Raw genomic sequence first — 13,339 nt, 5'->3', positions numbered from 1 at the left:
CCTGGTTTTTTTTTCTGGAGCAAGAACAAATGTAGGTACTTTGGAAGCATTTTCTTAGAGCAGTTTTTGCCTTTACTGAAGTTCTAGACCAGAGATACTGCTGAACAAACATCCTTCAGTGCTCAGGGCAGCAGAGAATTTAGCCAGCCCAAAACGTCAGTAAGGCCGAGCCTAAGAAATCCTGCCGGGGGCGGTGAAGCGCCGAGCCTGCTCTGTGCCGGCATCTGCTTAGTGACAGCTGTTCTGTTTAGGGCTCTTCTCATTATCATCACGGTCACTAAACTTGCCGAAACAGGATGAGCTAAGACCTGAATTTAGGTTCCTGGATTGATGCTGCTGCCCAGCCACTGGGAAGAAGGAAAACACGAAAAGGTGGTGGTCATCTACAGGGAGCAAGAAAAAAGACGAACAGCCGAGTCGCACGAGGGCCACTCTGTCACCAGCCTGCCCACCCTCGGGACACGTGAATCCTGGCACCTCTGCTTCCTAAACTAACTCTGGGGATCCTGGGCCGATCGTGTCCAGGGCACCTCTCAGAGCCTCGTGTCCTTATCTGTATAATGGGCCCATCACTCCTACACCGGACAGCCGTATAGACGCCAGGGCTTGTTTCAGACCCCTGCCCTGCCTCTCCTGCTGTGTCACCGTGGGCAAGCCACTTAACCTCTCTGTGCCTCTGCACTGTCGTCCATCACATGGGGATGGGGACAGTGACGCCTCGAAGTTTGCTTGAGGATGAAATGATTAATACCTGGTCCTTAAGGAGACCTTTGTAAGAAGGCTGTACAAAGTGAACTCTCGATTAGCGGTTAGTAGTCACCTCAGTCCTGGGTCCTCACCGAGTGTCTTTCCTTCGCCCGTGCCTGCAGGGAAGGAGAGCTGCTTTGAGAGGATAATGCAGAGATTCGGCAGAAAAGCCGTCTACATCGTGATTGGCGATGGCGTGGAAGAGGAGCAGGGGGCGAAAAAGGTATATTCTCTCCGTCCGTCTCTCCGGCTGCTCTTTCCTCCTCTCTTGAGCCTGTCTCCTTCCCAGGCTCTTTGCTCGCCCGTCCCCTGCCCTTTGGAAATCGCAGAAGCATCCTGAGTAATTGCCTGCAAATCCCCCTCCAGGCCTTTGGCTGCCACCCCGGTAGCCCTGCGTTGTTTCTGGGACAACTGCTCGGGAGCCCAGAGACCCTCCGTCAGGGCAGGCTGGCCGGGGGGCTGGTGCCTGTGTGTGTGTTTTATTTACTGCTTACCGATCATATGTTCCAGGAACGCTTCCCAGTTAATAAAGACAGCATTAAGCTAATGAAAAAGAAAATCCTGCATTTGTGATCTCAGGCCCGTGAGGAGAGGGGCAGGGGGCTTCTGGTGGCCACAGCTCTGTTCTTGGAAAAGAAACAGCTGCCAAAGCCCTGGATCTGGACCTGTCAACCGCATCCCAGAGAGCCTGCCACTCCCCACCCGGAGAGGCCTGGGAAGCAGATGGTTAATGTCACGGAGCGTAATTTGGTTTCCCCCTTCCCGCCCCAGAAACAGATTCAAAAGAAATGCAAAAATGTTTAGGGGTCTCAGCGGATGGAACTCATGAGAAGATGGAGGGCCCCGAGAGAGGGGTGCTTAGAAGGCTTTGCATCTACTGTTCCATCCACCTGGAGGGCTCCTCCGCTTTCCCAGCTCTCCCGGACTCATCCTTTCAGCCTCAGCAACACTTGCAGAGGGAAGAATTCTCACCAGCTCCCACTCCAGCTCAGTCAGGCCTGCCTGCGACTCCCTCCCCCAGCTGTCCCTAGTCCTTCTCCAGGGCATTATCCCCTCCTGTCATGAAAGAATTACCTGTGTGCTTGGTGGCTTAATCACCGACTCTCCAGCTGGTGTGTAGGCTCCATTAGCTGAGCACCTACTGTGTGCCAGCTACTGTTGCAGGCGCTGGGCGTCCTGCAGTGAGCAGAACACACAGGGCTCTCACCCCTCCCTCAGCTCACAGCCTGGGGACGAGCAATCGACCCCTAAGTGTAACATGCGTGTCAGATGATGACTAGAGCTTTGGCAAAAACGGGAGGAGGAGAGCGCGTGAGCCAAGTGAGTATCAGAGGGTGGGAGTGCGCAGAGAGGAACCAAGAAGTTGAGAGGTCGGAAGGCTGGAGTGTCCTGCAGGGAGCTGGCGTGGCTGCCGGCTGCGCGATGCACCAGGCGAGTGGGGAGGGGCAGGAGGTGCAGTCAGGGAGGTGCCTGGGGCCTTCAGAGGGACTTCAGCCTTTACCCTGAGCACTTCTTTTTAAAGCATATTATTTCTTAAACTTTAAAAATAAACTGATTCAGAGGAAAAAATATTAAGTAACTAATAGGGGTGACACAGCAGGACATGACCAAAACAGTAGCGCGAATCATCACATGAATCCAGGACCAAGGTGCCAGGCCAAGAGCATGGTCTCTGGTGAGACTACTTGAAGCCCACTGCCGGGATGGAAGGGGGATTCTAGAGCCCCTCTTCCAAGTTCAGCGCTAATAGAAAAAAACCCTCTGCCCTAAGCATGTGACAGCGATCAAAATCAACTTTGCTTCTATCAAAGTTGGGTTGAGAACCCACTTAGGCCCATGGCCGCGGGCACCCCCCCCCACCACATGCCCTCCGGTTCTCACCTGGAGAATGACGGGGACATCCGGAGCAGTGGCTGCCGTTCACCCACCTTCTCACCAAAAGACGTTTCTTAGGGCGGCGTAGCAGATGTTTTGAAATGACCGTTTACTCTCCTGAAATGAAATACTAATGGATAATAAAACCTCCTTATAACCGTAATGTCCAGGAGATCAACATCTGATGATACATCAAAGAGAAATAAGGGAAAGTCATTTATACTCACAGTAACGTGTGCTTCAGTATGTGAACATCTGAGCACAAGATCTCACACCCAAACGTACCATCACTGAGGATGTGAGCCGACACACACGGGGACACAGGTGTGCGGTCTTGGCCATTCACAAAGCCAGTGAGGTGCCGCAGCTGTCACGTGACTGCTCCAGACTGCGAAGAAACCCATGGAAAGGCTCTGAATAAAATAAGACTTCCCCAGTTGACACGGTAATTGCAGCCCTGGGAAAGTCGGGTTTTATTAAAAGCATGAGAAAAATGCTCTATTTATATGTGACGAGTAAAGTGGAGTTAAGGGTCTACACTCAGGTTATTAAGAACTGGTTTGTGCTTACTTAAATATCTGGCAGGACATCTGCAAGTCATTCAGGTGGAAGGTGTGTGGGATGAGGCAGGAGACCTGCCCCCACCTGCAGTGCCCCCAAATCAGGACGACAAAAATCACACCCCTAGAAATTGCCAAGTCACCCCTAACGGGCAGGCTTCTCCTTCGAGACCTGCTGGTCTGGGGTCGCCCTCGCCTAGGGGGCCAGGAGGAGGGGGAGCTGATGGAGGTGCCTCCTTAAGTTCTGTGTCCCGGGCGCCTCCCTCACCTCACCCTACAGCCACCCTGCTTTCACAGAAACAGGTGACCGGGGGAGCGCATTTTGCTCTAAATCCTAGTTCTGCCATTGTTGGCTGTGTGGCCTTCAGCAGATGGCAACGCTCTCTGAGCTGCCTTTTTAATCTGCCACACTTGCCGAGAACAGGCGCACGGGGCCCAGCAGAGAAACCGTGCATAGTTAGCCCTCAATAGCCTGAAGCTGTGTGATTACTACTCCCCAGGGCCAGGGGAGGGGAGAAGGCTAAATCCACCTTCAGAAATTCAGGGGTTCTCTCTCCTGGGGAGCCAGCAGAAAAAAGAAAACAAGAATGCCGGTTTTCACATAACATGAAAACTCACCGAAATCTCGTTTGCTCAAAGTCCACAGGAGACGCACCCGGCTGAGGATGTGGATGGGGTGGGCTCCAGCGGGGCCAGGGCTGCCCAGGTTCTGTGGAGTTTGCATTGCCAGAGATGCCAGACAGCAGCTTAAACAGTGGAGAGCTTTCTTCGTCTCTCATTAGCTGCCCAGACAGCTGGGACAGCACCAGGGACCCGGGCCCCTTCTGTCTTGTTGCTCTGCCAGTCCCAGTACTGCTCTTTCCACAAAGTCCAAGACGGCTCCTCACCACGCCCACGTCTGCACTCCAGCCACCAGGAAGAAAAAGGGGAAGGACTCTTCTTCCCTTTAAGAGCACAGCTGTTATAGGTCAACATCACTGCTTCTCAGACACCATTGGCCAGATTTGAGTCACATGATCTCACCTTGCCACAAAGGTAGCTGGGAGATGTACCCTTTATTCTCAGCCACCAAGTTCCTAGCAAAAGAAAAAAAAAAGCGTTTTCTGAGAGAAAGGGAAGAAAGGATGTTGGGAGCCACCTGGCAGTCTCCATCCGAGCTGGCATGTGGCAGGGCGGTAACTGGCACCCTACTTAACCCCGGGCCTTAATCACTACTCTTTATTACCGACATCATCATTTTATTTAATCCTCCAACCCCCTCCCCCTGCGAAGTGGGTACCATTCCACTTCATTTTATAGGGAACATGTTTGAGACTTAGGTTAATTAATTTACCTAAGGTCACACAGCTGGTACGTGAAAACTGCTGTGTGTTTTGCTCCAAACGCCTGGCAGGAAGGAGGTGGACTCAGGAGTTTCAAACACTGTCAGTCTGCACCCCTGACCTGGTCAGAAGAGAGTGGAGTCCACCAAAGAAGACTGGGACACACGCCCCATGCACCAAGCTTCCCTAAAAACCCCCGCAGTGTCTGAAGCAGCAGCCCCAGCCCATTAGTGAGAAACCCTGTGCACCAGCAGCTCTCCCGGCCTGATGGATGGGACTCATTAGCCCAGGCCACTGGACACCTGAGCAGCATGAAATACGGCGACAGGACGAGGGGCTTCAACTGTTTAAGCTGACAGTGTTGTTAATATCTCCATTTTAGTGGGTCATTTGTCTCCCCCTCTCCACAAGTGATAAATCTACCTATGCTCTGGAGCCACCAGGCCTGGGAGGGAGATGGCTGAGATAGTCTCTTCCCCTTTGCTCATCTCCTCCCAGAGAAAATGAATTACACTCTTTAAAGAGGGACTGGATTGGCCAGGTGGCAACCAGCATCCATCTTTGCAGAGAATGAAAGGCTTGGCCGGGGTGAGGGGAGGGTGGGGAAGCTGAAAGGCATTAAAGAGATGGCATCTGTTGCCTGTGTCAGATAGTCTTCTGCTTCCTCCGGGCAAAAGAGAAAAAGGTGTGTCCATTGAGGGCTTTGCTTGAGAAACTCACCTTCCCGCCTTTCCTCCCTCCCTTCCTCTTCTCATTCCTTCCACGAATATTTATTAAGCACCCACTGTGTGCCAGGAGCCATGCAAGGCAGCAGTGAATATGACATTTCAAGCTCAAACCCTCCTCAGGGCTTTTGCACTTGCTGTCTTCTACCTCAACTGCCTCCCCACACGTTTGCATGGCTCCCTCCTTCGTGTTCTCCGGGTCCTGCTTAAATGTTACCCCCCTAGAGAGGCCTTCCCTGACCCAACTATCAAAAGTGCAGAGCCCCCAGAGGCAGGAAAGGATCGTTGTGCTCCTGGAACCAAAAGGACACCTGTATAGTTTCTACCCTGTGGGCACTGAACCTCAAGGGGCAGCAGAACAACCACAAGAACTTGGGGCAGCCATATGTTCATCAAGCACCCTCTGTTCACTCAGTAAATAACTGAAGGTCAGTGACTGTCTTGAGAGGCTCAGTATCTTGTAACTGCAGGTAGCAGAAACCTATGTAATGAAGACTTAAACACTTGCTCACCTAACAAGATTAGAAGTAGGAACTAACACAATATTGTAAAACAACTATACTCCAATTTAAAAACAGAAGATTACAAGTAGGCATATCCTAGGTTGTTTCCGTGGGTCTGAAAATTCACCAAGCATCCCTTTCCATCATTTTGCTCTACCTTTCTAACCATCTTTTGGCATTTTCTTTCTGATATTTTGCCTCATGACCCCAAAACAGCTGCCACGGCCCCAGACATCACATACTTACATGTCAGCATCCAAACAAAAGGGCAAGTAAGGAGGAGGGGGTTCTCCTCAGGTGCCTCTCTCTCTAATCATGGAGGAAAACCTTTCCCAGAAGCCCCCAGCCAACTTCCTCATTGGCTTCAGCGGGTCACAAGTCAGAAGGGTACAGGACGAACCCCTGCTAAACAAGGCTTGGGGTTGTCATCGCTTGCTCAGACAATCATAACTCATCCCCCTACCTCTCGGGCACGGCGCTGCCAATTCAGGGTTCTGGAAGTAGGAAGAACGGAGGATGGCTGTCAGGCAACAACTTTAGTCAACGGTCACATTTTCCTGTGATAAACAGGCGGTCAAGTTTTCTCTCTGGAGTCAGACAGACCTCTCTGTGCCTCAGTCTCCTCATCTGTAATATAAGAAACACACAGTATACAGAAGTATTATCCCCATTTTACAGACAAGCACCAAAGTAAATTATTTAAGATCACGCAGCTAATGGTGGCAGAACAGAGCTTTGCAAAGGGCACTGAAACATTTAACCCTCACGCTATGGAAGTATCAATATTTTGCAGATTTTTCTCTCCACACGCGTGATTTTCTTTCCATAATCAGCGTAACACTTCTTTTACACCAATTACAACTTTTGCTGTATCTGCATGCTGCCTGTACGGTTACCTACTTAATGTTTCCCTTTCAATGGATGCACTTATGTTTAAAATTGAAAACTTGATAGCATTGACAATAACACAGAGCAAGCATCACCTGCTGTAAAGAAACGGAAAAGATAAAAAGACTCTCTGGGACCAGCCCCATCTGTTCAAATGGAGATTAGTGAGAGTTAGGGAGCAGTTGAAGACACAGTAGCATCTAGTCGAGATTTTCTATCTTTAGTAGCAGGACTGAGAACACATTTTTAAAATGGAATAGCTTTCTTGCTGTGTGATTGAATTCCATGTCAGCAGGCCGCCTAAGACCACGCTGGTCCCAACAGAGGAGGGAGGGTCAAACAGTCCACATGTCGGACAGTGCAGGATAAGCCAATCAGGATAGGCTCAGGCGGGTGGGGGGTGGGGGAATTGGGAGATTGGGATTGCCATATATACACTACTATGTATAAAATGTCAATAGATAACTAATGAGAACCTACTGTACAGCACAGGGAACTCTACTCAGTGCTCTGTGGTGACCTAAATGGGAAGGAAAAGGGGGTTATATGTATACGTATAGCTGATTCACTTTGCTGTACAGCAGAAACTAACACATTGTAAAGCAACTATACCTCAATCAAAATTAATTTAAATAAGTAAATAATTTTTTTTAAAAAAACAAAACAGAAGGAATAGAAAGCATGCCTGACCACGTAGGGTTCCACCAACGATGTTCTGTGCTCCCGGTTTGGAAAATGCCCACATGCTACAGTGACTCAGTGTGATTTCTCCTAAGGTTTCTAACCATGGGCGTGGGATCCAGGGTGGCTGTGGGAAGCACCACGCAGAGCCGTAACCGTGTGGCTGGTGTTCTGTGTTCCAGCACAACATGCCTTTCTGGCGGATATCCTGCACGCGGACTTGGAGGCGCTGAGGCACGCCCTGGAGCTGGAGTATTTATAGCAGAAACCCGCAGCCTCGCCACCTGCCATCAGAGAGGCAGCCCACCCGCCCAGGCCCTCGGTTTTTCCCCACCTCCCCTGCCAGATGCTAGACACCAGGCAGGGTCTCTCCCGCCAAGAGGACGTGTCCGGTGACCATCTCAGAAGCTGTCCTTTCAGTCCCAACGCGGGTCCAGAGAAAACAAAGTACCCAGCAGTGGCTTTGGAATATTTAACTTTGGGGAAAGGGCTGGTTCAGAGTCCAAACTTTTCTGCAAGCTCACAAGCAAGGAATTCCTGATTTGGGGGAGGGCTGGTGATGAGGAGGGGACAGGCTCTTTTTTTTCTCTCCACTTTAATTTATGGACTAATCTCATTACTCTGGTATTACGCTCTTGCTACCCGTGTTGTTGGTTTTGTTTTCTCAGCTGGCATGTGGAGCAGTGCACAGCTCTAATTTAAGCCTCTCTGCTCTGAGTTGTGCTTCGAGGGGACGATCGTTCTTTGAACAGAGGGAGGCGATTTGGGGCTGTGGGAAGACTATTGCTTATTTTTGTTTTTTAAGGACGTAACCTGATGTCGTGTGGACAATGCACGTGCCTTATGCTGCCATCTTGTTTTCTAGGAAGAGGGGACCCTGGGAGGAGGCAGTACCTTGTGACGGAAAAAAGGCATAAATAAAACCACGTTTACATTTTGAAGTGGGGTAGAGTGTCACTACTTTATTACTGCTTTTGAGGCTTCTGAATTTGTTGGTGTTTTCCAAAACCTTTTCAGTTACGGAAGTATAAAATCCGACTCAAACTGCCTTAAGCCAAAGAAAAAAGAAAATCGTCTCCAGGAACTTTGGGTAATAACTGTCTTCAGCCATAGCTGGATCCAGGTGATCAAGTGACTTTCTCCTGTGTGGTTTTACTTCTCGGGCAGGCTCTTCCCTCTGTGGCAAAGACAGCTCCAAGAATCTTTCGGCAAAACCATACCAGCAGAAAGAGAGCACTTTCTGCACAGGGGTTTCTGGCAAAAGCCCCCAAGATGGTGCCAAACGTGAGTCATGAGCTGCCCATGGAGCTGGATAGGGTTCAATCTCTCATGAGCAGAAAGCTGGGGAGAGCTTGTCCCTCAAAGGAGGAATCAGCGAGCTACTACTAAAAGAACTGGGGAAAATGGGGGTTGGGATGGAAACTAGAACTGACCTCCATGCCATTGGTAGGACTTTATTTTCCAGCGGATGAGCCAAGGATCCAATTTAGGGAACAGGGAGGGGACATCTGGAGCAAGTTCCAAGGACACCTTGAGCTCTGTTGCTGCCCACAGAGTTCCAAGCAGGGCCTCGATCCATTTGATTGGATGCTGAGCGTAACCATAGGCTTCTCCCTCTATTCATGTTGGTGAAATCCAGGGGCTCCAATTGGCTGGCATCCATGTCAGTGGAGATGGGAGATGACTTGATGGATGATGACTGGCATCTCAGAGCTAGAATCTGATAGATGGAAAGTCATCACCAAGGGTGAGATAGACTCCATGGCTAGGCTCTGAGCTCCCTGGGGGCAGGTGCTGTTGGTTTCGTCTCTGTATTCCCCCAAATCAAGCACGAGTGTCATCCTTGGAATCAATCTACAGAGTGGATACTGACATAAATTGGAATCCCATTATAGATGACGTGGAAGGAAGGATGACAGTATAATTGGAATCATAGTTAGGTAACTGGGTGAAGAGTTGTCTAAACGGGTGGGTGGATGGACGGTTGGTTAGGTGACTGGGTGCTTGAGTGATTTGAAGGTGGATGTTTAGCAAGGTGGTTGGAGAACGGATGAATAAATGGATGGATAATTGTTGGGATGACTAGATGGATAGCTATATAGATTATGAGTGGATGGATGACTGAATTGAAGACTGAATGGTTGTATGGTGAGATGAATGGATAGATAGTTGTTTGGATGAGTGAACGGTTGCATGGCTTTATGGAAGGATGTATAGATGGTTAAGAGGGTGAGTGAGTGGCTAAATGAATGGATGGATGTTTGAATGAGTAGTTGGATGGAACGACTGACGGTTGATGGGTGATTGACGGTAATGCTGTGATGGCTGGATATGATGCAACAGTTAAATGGATGGTTAAATGGAGGTAAAGAATCCCTAGAGTTAGTTGCCTAGAACATGTGGGCCAGCCTCACTATTACTTGCCTACTTAGATTTTCTGTAATGAGTGGAGGAGTTTTACTGGATGAACTGACTTCTGGCTGGAGTAGAGAAAGGGACTGGAGCAGAACCTCCCAGGGAGTCAGCCATGTGAACGCTCCTGGATCCTCCCTGTCTCCCCATTGTTTGGTACCCCTGCCACTCAGGCACCCACTTGTAATCATGCGCTATCCAGGCCTCCCTTTCCACCACCATCAAAACCTGCTGTCAGAAAAAATTCTGTTTAGGGAGATTGGTTCAAGATGGCGGAGTAGAAGGACGTGCTTTCACTCCCTCTTGCAAGAATACCGGAATCACAACTAACTGCTGGACAATCATCGACAGGAAGACACGGGAGCTCACCAAAAAAGATACCCCACATCCAAAGGCAAAGGAGAAGCTGCAATGAGATGGTAGGAGGGGTGCAATCACAGTAAAATCAAATCCCATAACTGCTGGGTGGCTGACTCACAAACTGGAGAACACTTATACCACAGAACTCCACCCACTGGAGTAAAGGTTCTGAGCCCCATGTCAGGCTTCCCAACCTGGGGGTCCGGCAACAGGAGGAGGAATTCCTAGAGAATCAGACTTCGAAGACTAGCGGGATTTGATTGCAGGACTTCAACAGGACTGGGGGAAACAGAGACTCCACTCGTGGAGGGCACACACAAAGTAATGTGCGCGTCGGAACCCAGGGCAAGGAGCAGTGATCCCATAGGAGGCTGAACCAGACCTACCTGCTAGTGTTGGAGAGTCTCCTGCAGAGGCAGGAGGTGGCTGTGTCTCACCATGAGGACAAGGACACTAGCAGCATAAGTTCTGGTAATAATCCTTGCCATGAGCCCTCCCAGAGTCCACCATCAGCCCCACCAAAGAGCCCAGGTAGGCTCCAGTGCTGGGTCGCCTCAGGCCAAACAACCAACAGGGAGGGGACCCAGCCCCACCCATCAGCAGACAAGTGGATTAAAGTTTTACTGAGCTTTGCCCACCAGAGCAACAGCCAGCTCTACCCACCACCAGTCCCTCCCATCAGGAAACTTGCACAAGCCTCTTGGATAGCCTCATCCACCAGAGGGCAGACAACAGAAGCAAGAAGAACTACAACCCTGCAGCCTGTGGAACAAAAACTACATTCACAGAGAGACAGACAAGATGAAAAGGCAGAGGGCTATGTCTCAGGTGAAGGAACAAGATAAAACCACAGAAAAACCACCAAACAAAGTGGAAATAGGCAACCTTCCAGAAAAAGAATTCAGAATAATGATAGTGAAGATGATCCAGGACCTCGGAAAAAGAATGGAGGCAAAGATTGAGAAAGATTGAGAAGATGCAAGACCTAGAAGAATTAAAGAACAAACAGAGATGAACAATACAATAACGGAAATGAAAAATACACTAGAAGGAATCAATAGCAGAATAACTGAGGCAGAAGAACGGATAAGTGACCCAGAAGACAGAATGGTGGAATTCACTGCTGTGGAACAGAATAAAGAAAAAAGAATGAAAAGCAACGAAGACAGCCTAAGAGACCTCTGGGACAACATTAAACGTAACAACATTCGCATCATAGGGGCCGCAGAAGGAGAAGAGAGAGAGAAAGGACCCAAGACAGTATTTGAAGAGATTATAGTCAAAAACTTCCCAAACATGGGAAAGGAAACAGCCACCCAGGTACAGGAAGCGCAGAGAGTCCCATACAGGATAAACACAAAGAAACACACCAAGACACATAGAAATCAAGTGGGCAAAAATTAAAGACAAAAAAAAAATTATTGAAAGCAGCAAGGGAACAATGACAAATAACATACAAGGGAATTCCCATAAGGTTAACAGCTGATTTCTCAGCAGAAACTCTGCAAGCCAGAAGGGAGTGGCATGACATATTTAAAGCGATGAAAGGGAAGAACCTACAACCAAGATTACTCTATCCAGCAAGGATCTCATTCAGATTCGATGGAGAAATCAAAAGCTTTACAGACAAACAAAACCTAAGAGAATTCAGCACCACCAAACCAGCTCTACAACAAACGCTAAAGGAACTTCTCTAAGTGGGAAACACAAGAAAAGGACCTACAAAAACATACCCAAAACAATTAAGAAAATGGTAACAGGAACATACACATCGATAATTACCTTAAACATGAATGGATTAAATGCTCCAACCAAAAGACACAGGCTCGCTGAATGGATACAAAAACAAGACCCATATATATGCTGTCTACAAGAGACCCACTTCAGACCTAGGGACACATACAGACTGAAAGTGAGGGGATGGAAAAAGATATTCCAAGCAAATGGAAATCAAAAGAAAGCTGGAGGAGCAATACTCATATCAGATAAAATAGATTTTAAAATAAAGAATGTTACAAGAGAAATGGAAGGACACTACATAATGATCATGGGATCAATCCAAAAAGAAGATTTATAAATATATATGCTCCCAACAAAGGAGCACCTCAATACATACGGTAACTGCTAACAGCTATAAAAGAGGAAATTGACAGTAACACAATAATAGTGGGGGACTTTAACACCTCATTTACACCAATGGACAGATCATCCAGACAGAAAATTACTAAGGAAACACAAGCTTTAAATGACACAATAGGGCTTCCCTGGTGGCGCAGTGGTTGAGAGTCTGCCTGCCGATGCATGGGACACAGGTTCGTGCCCCGGGCTGGGAAGATCCCACATGCCGCCAAGCGGCTGGGCCCGTGAGCCATGGCTGCTGAGCCTGCACGTCAGGAGCCTGTGTTCCGCAACGGGAGAGGCCACAACAGTGAGGGGCCCACGTACGGCAAAAAAAAAAAAAAAAAATTACACAATACACCAGATAGATTTGATATTTAGATGACATTCCATTCAAAAACAGCAGATTACACTTTCTTCTCAAGTGCACATGGAACATTCTCCAGGACAGATCACATCTTGGGTCACAAATCAAGTCTCAATAAATTTTAGAAAATTGAAATCATATCAAGCATCTTTTCTGACCACAATGCTGTGAGATTAGAAATGAGTTACAGGGAAAAAAACATAAGAAACACAAACACATGAAGGCTAAACAATACGTTACTAAATAACCAAGAGATCACTGAAGAAATCAAAGAGGAAATCAAAAAATACTTAGAGACAAATGACAATGAAAACACAACGATCCAAAACCTATGGGATGCAGCAAAAGCAGTTTTAAGAGGGAAGTTTATAGCTATACAAGCCTACCTCAAGAAACAAGAAAAATCTCAAACAATCTAACCTTACACCTAAAGGAACTAGAGAAAGAAGAACAAACAAAACCCAAAGTTAGCAGAAGGAAAGAATCATGAAGAGCAGAGCAGAAATAAATGAAATAGAAACAAAGAAAACAATAGCAAAGATCAATAAAACTAAAAGCTGGTTCTTTGAGAAGATAAACAAGATTGATAAACCATTAGACAGACTCATCAAGAAAAAGAGAGGACTCAAAACAATAAAATTGGAAATGAAAAAGGAGAAGTTGCAACAGACACCACAGAAATACAAAGCATCCTAAGAGACTACTACAAGCAACTCTATGCCAATAAAATGGACAACCTGGAAGAAATGGACAAATTCTTACAAAGGTATAACAAGACTGA

At 47.9% G+C, this 13,339-nt stretch overlaps 1 protein-coding gene across 2 annotated transcripts in view; it reads left to right on the top strand.

The window, feature by feature from the left end:
- The window catches only part of EYA2 (EYA transcriptional coactivator and phosphatase 2), a 256,403-nt gene extending 248,156 nt beyond the window's left edge, over positions 1-8,247 (top strand). For both annotated transcript variants that reach the window (XM_032606781.1, XM_032606780.1), the window contains 2 exons: positions 870-970; positions 7,484-8,247. In XM_032606781.1, the coding sequence (XP_032462672.1) occupies positions 870-970; positions 7,484-7,534 (152 nt within the window). In that variant the 3' untranslated portion in view covers positions 7,535-8,247. The remainder of the gene's footprint in view (positions 1-869; positions 971-7,483) is intronic.
- The last annotated feature ends 5,092 nt before the right edge of the window (positions 8,248-13,339 follow it).

The sequence above is a fragment of the Phocoena sinus genome, chromosome 15, assembly GCF_008692025.1.
Source record: "Phocoena sinus isolate mPhoSin1 chromosome 15, mPhoSin1.pri, whole genome shotgun sequence".
In the NCBI taxonomy this organism is placed as follows: Eukaryota; Metazoa; Chordata; class Mammalia; order Artiodactyla; family Phocoenidae; genus Phocoena; species Phocoena sinus.
Note: the sequence above shows the minus strand (reverse complement) of the source record. Positions and strands in the feature narration are given on the sequence as shown.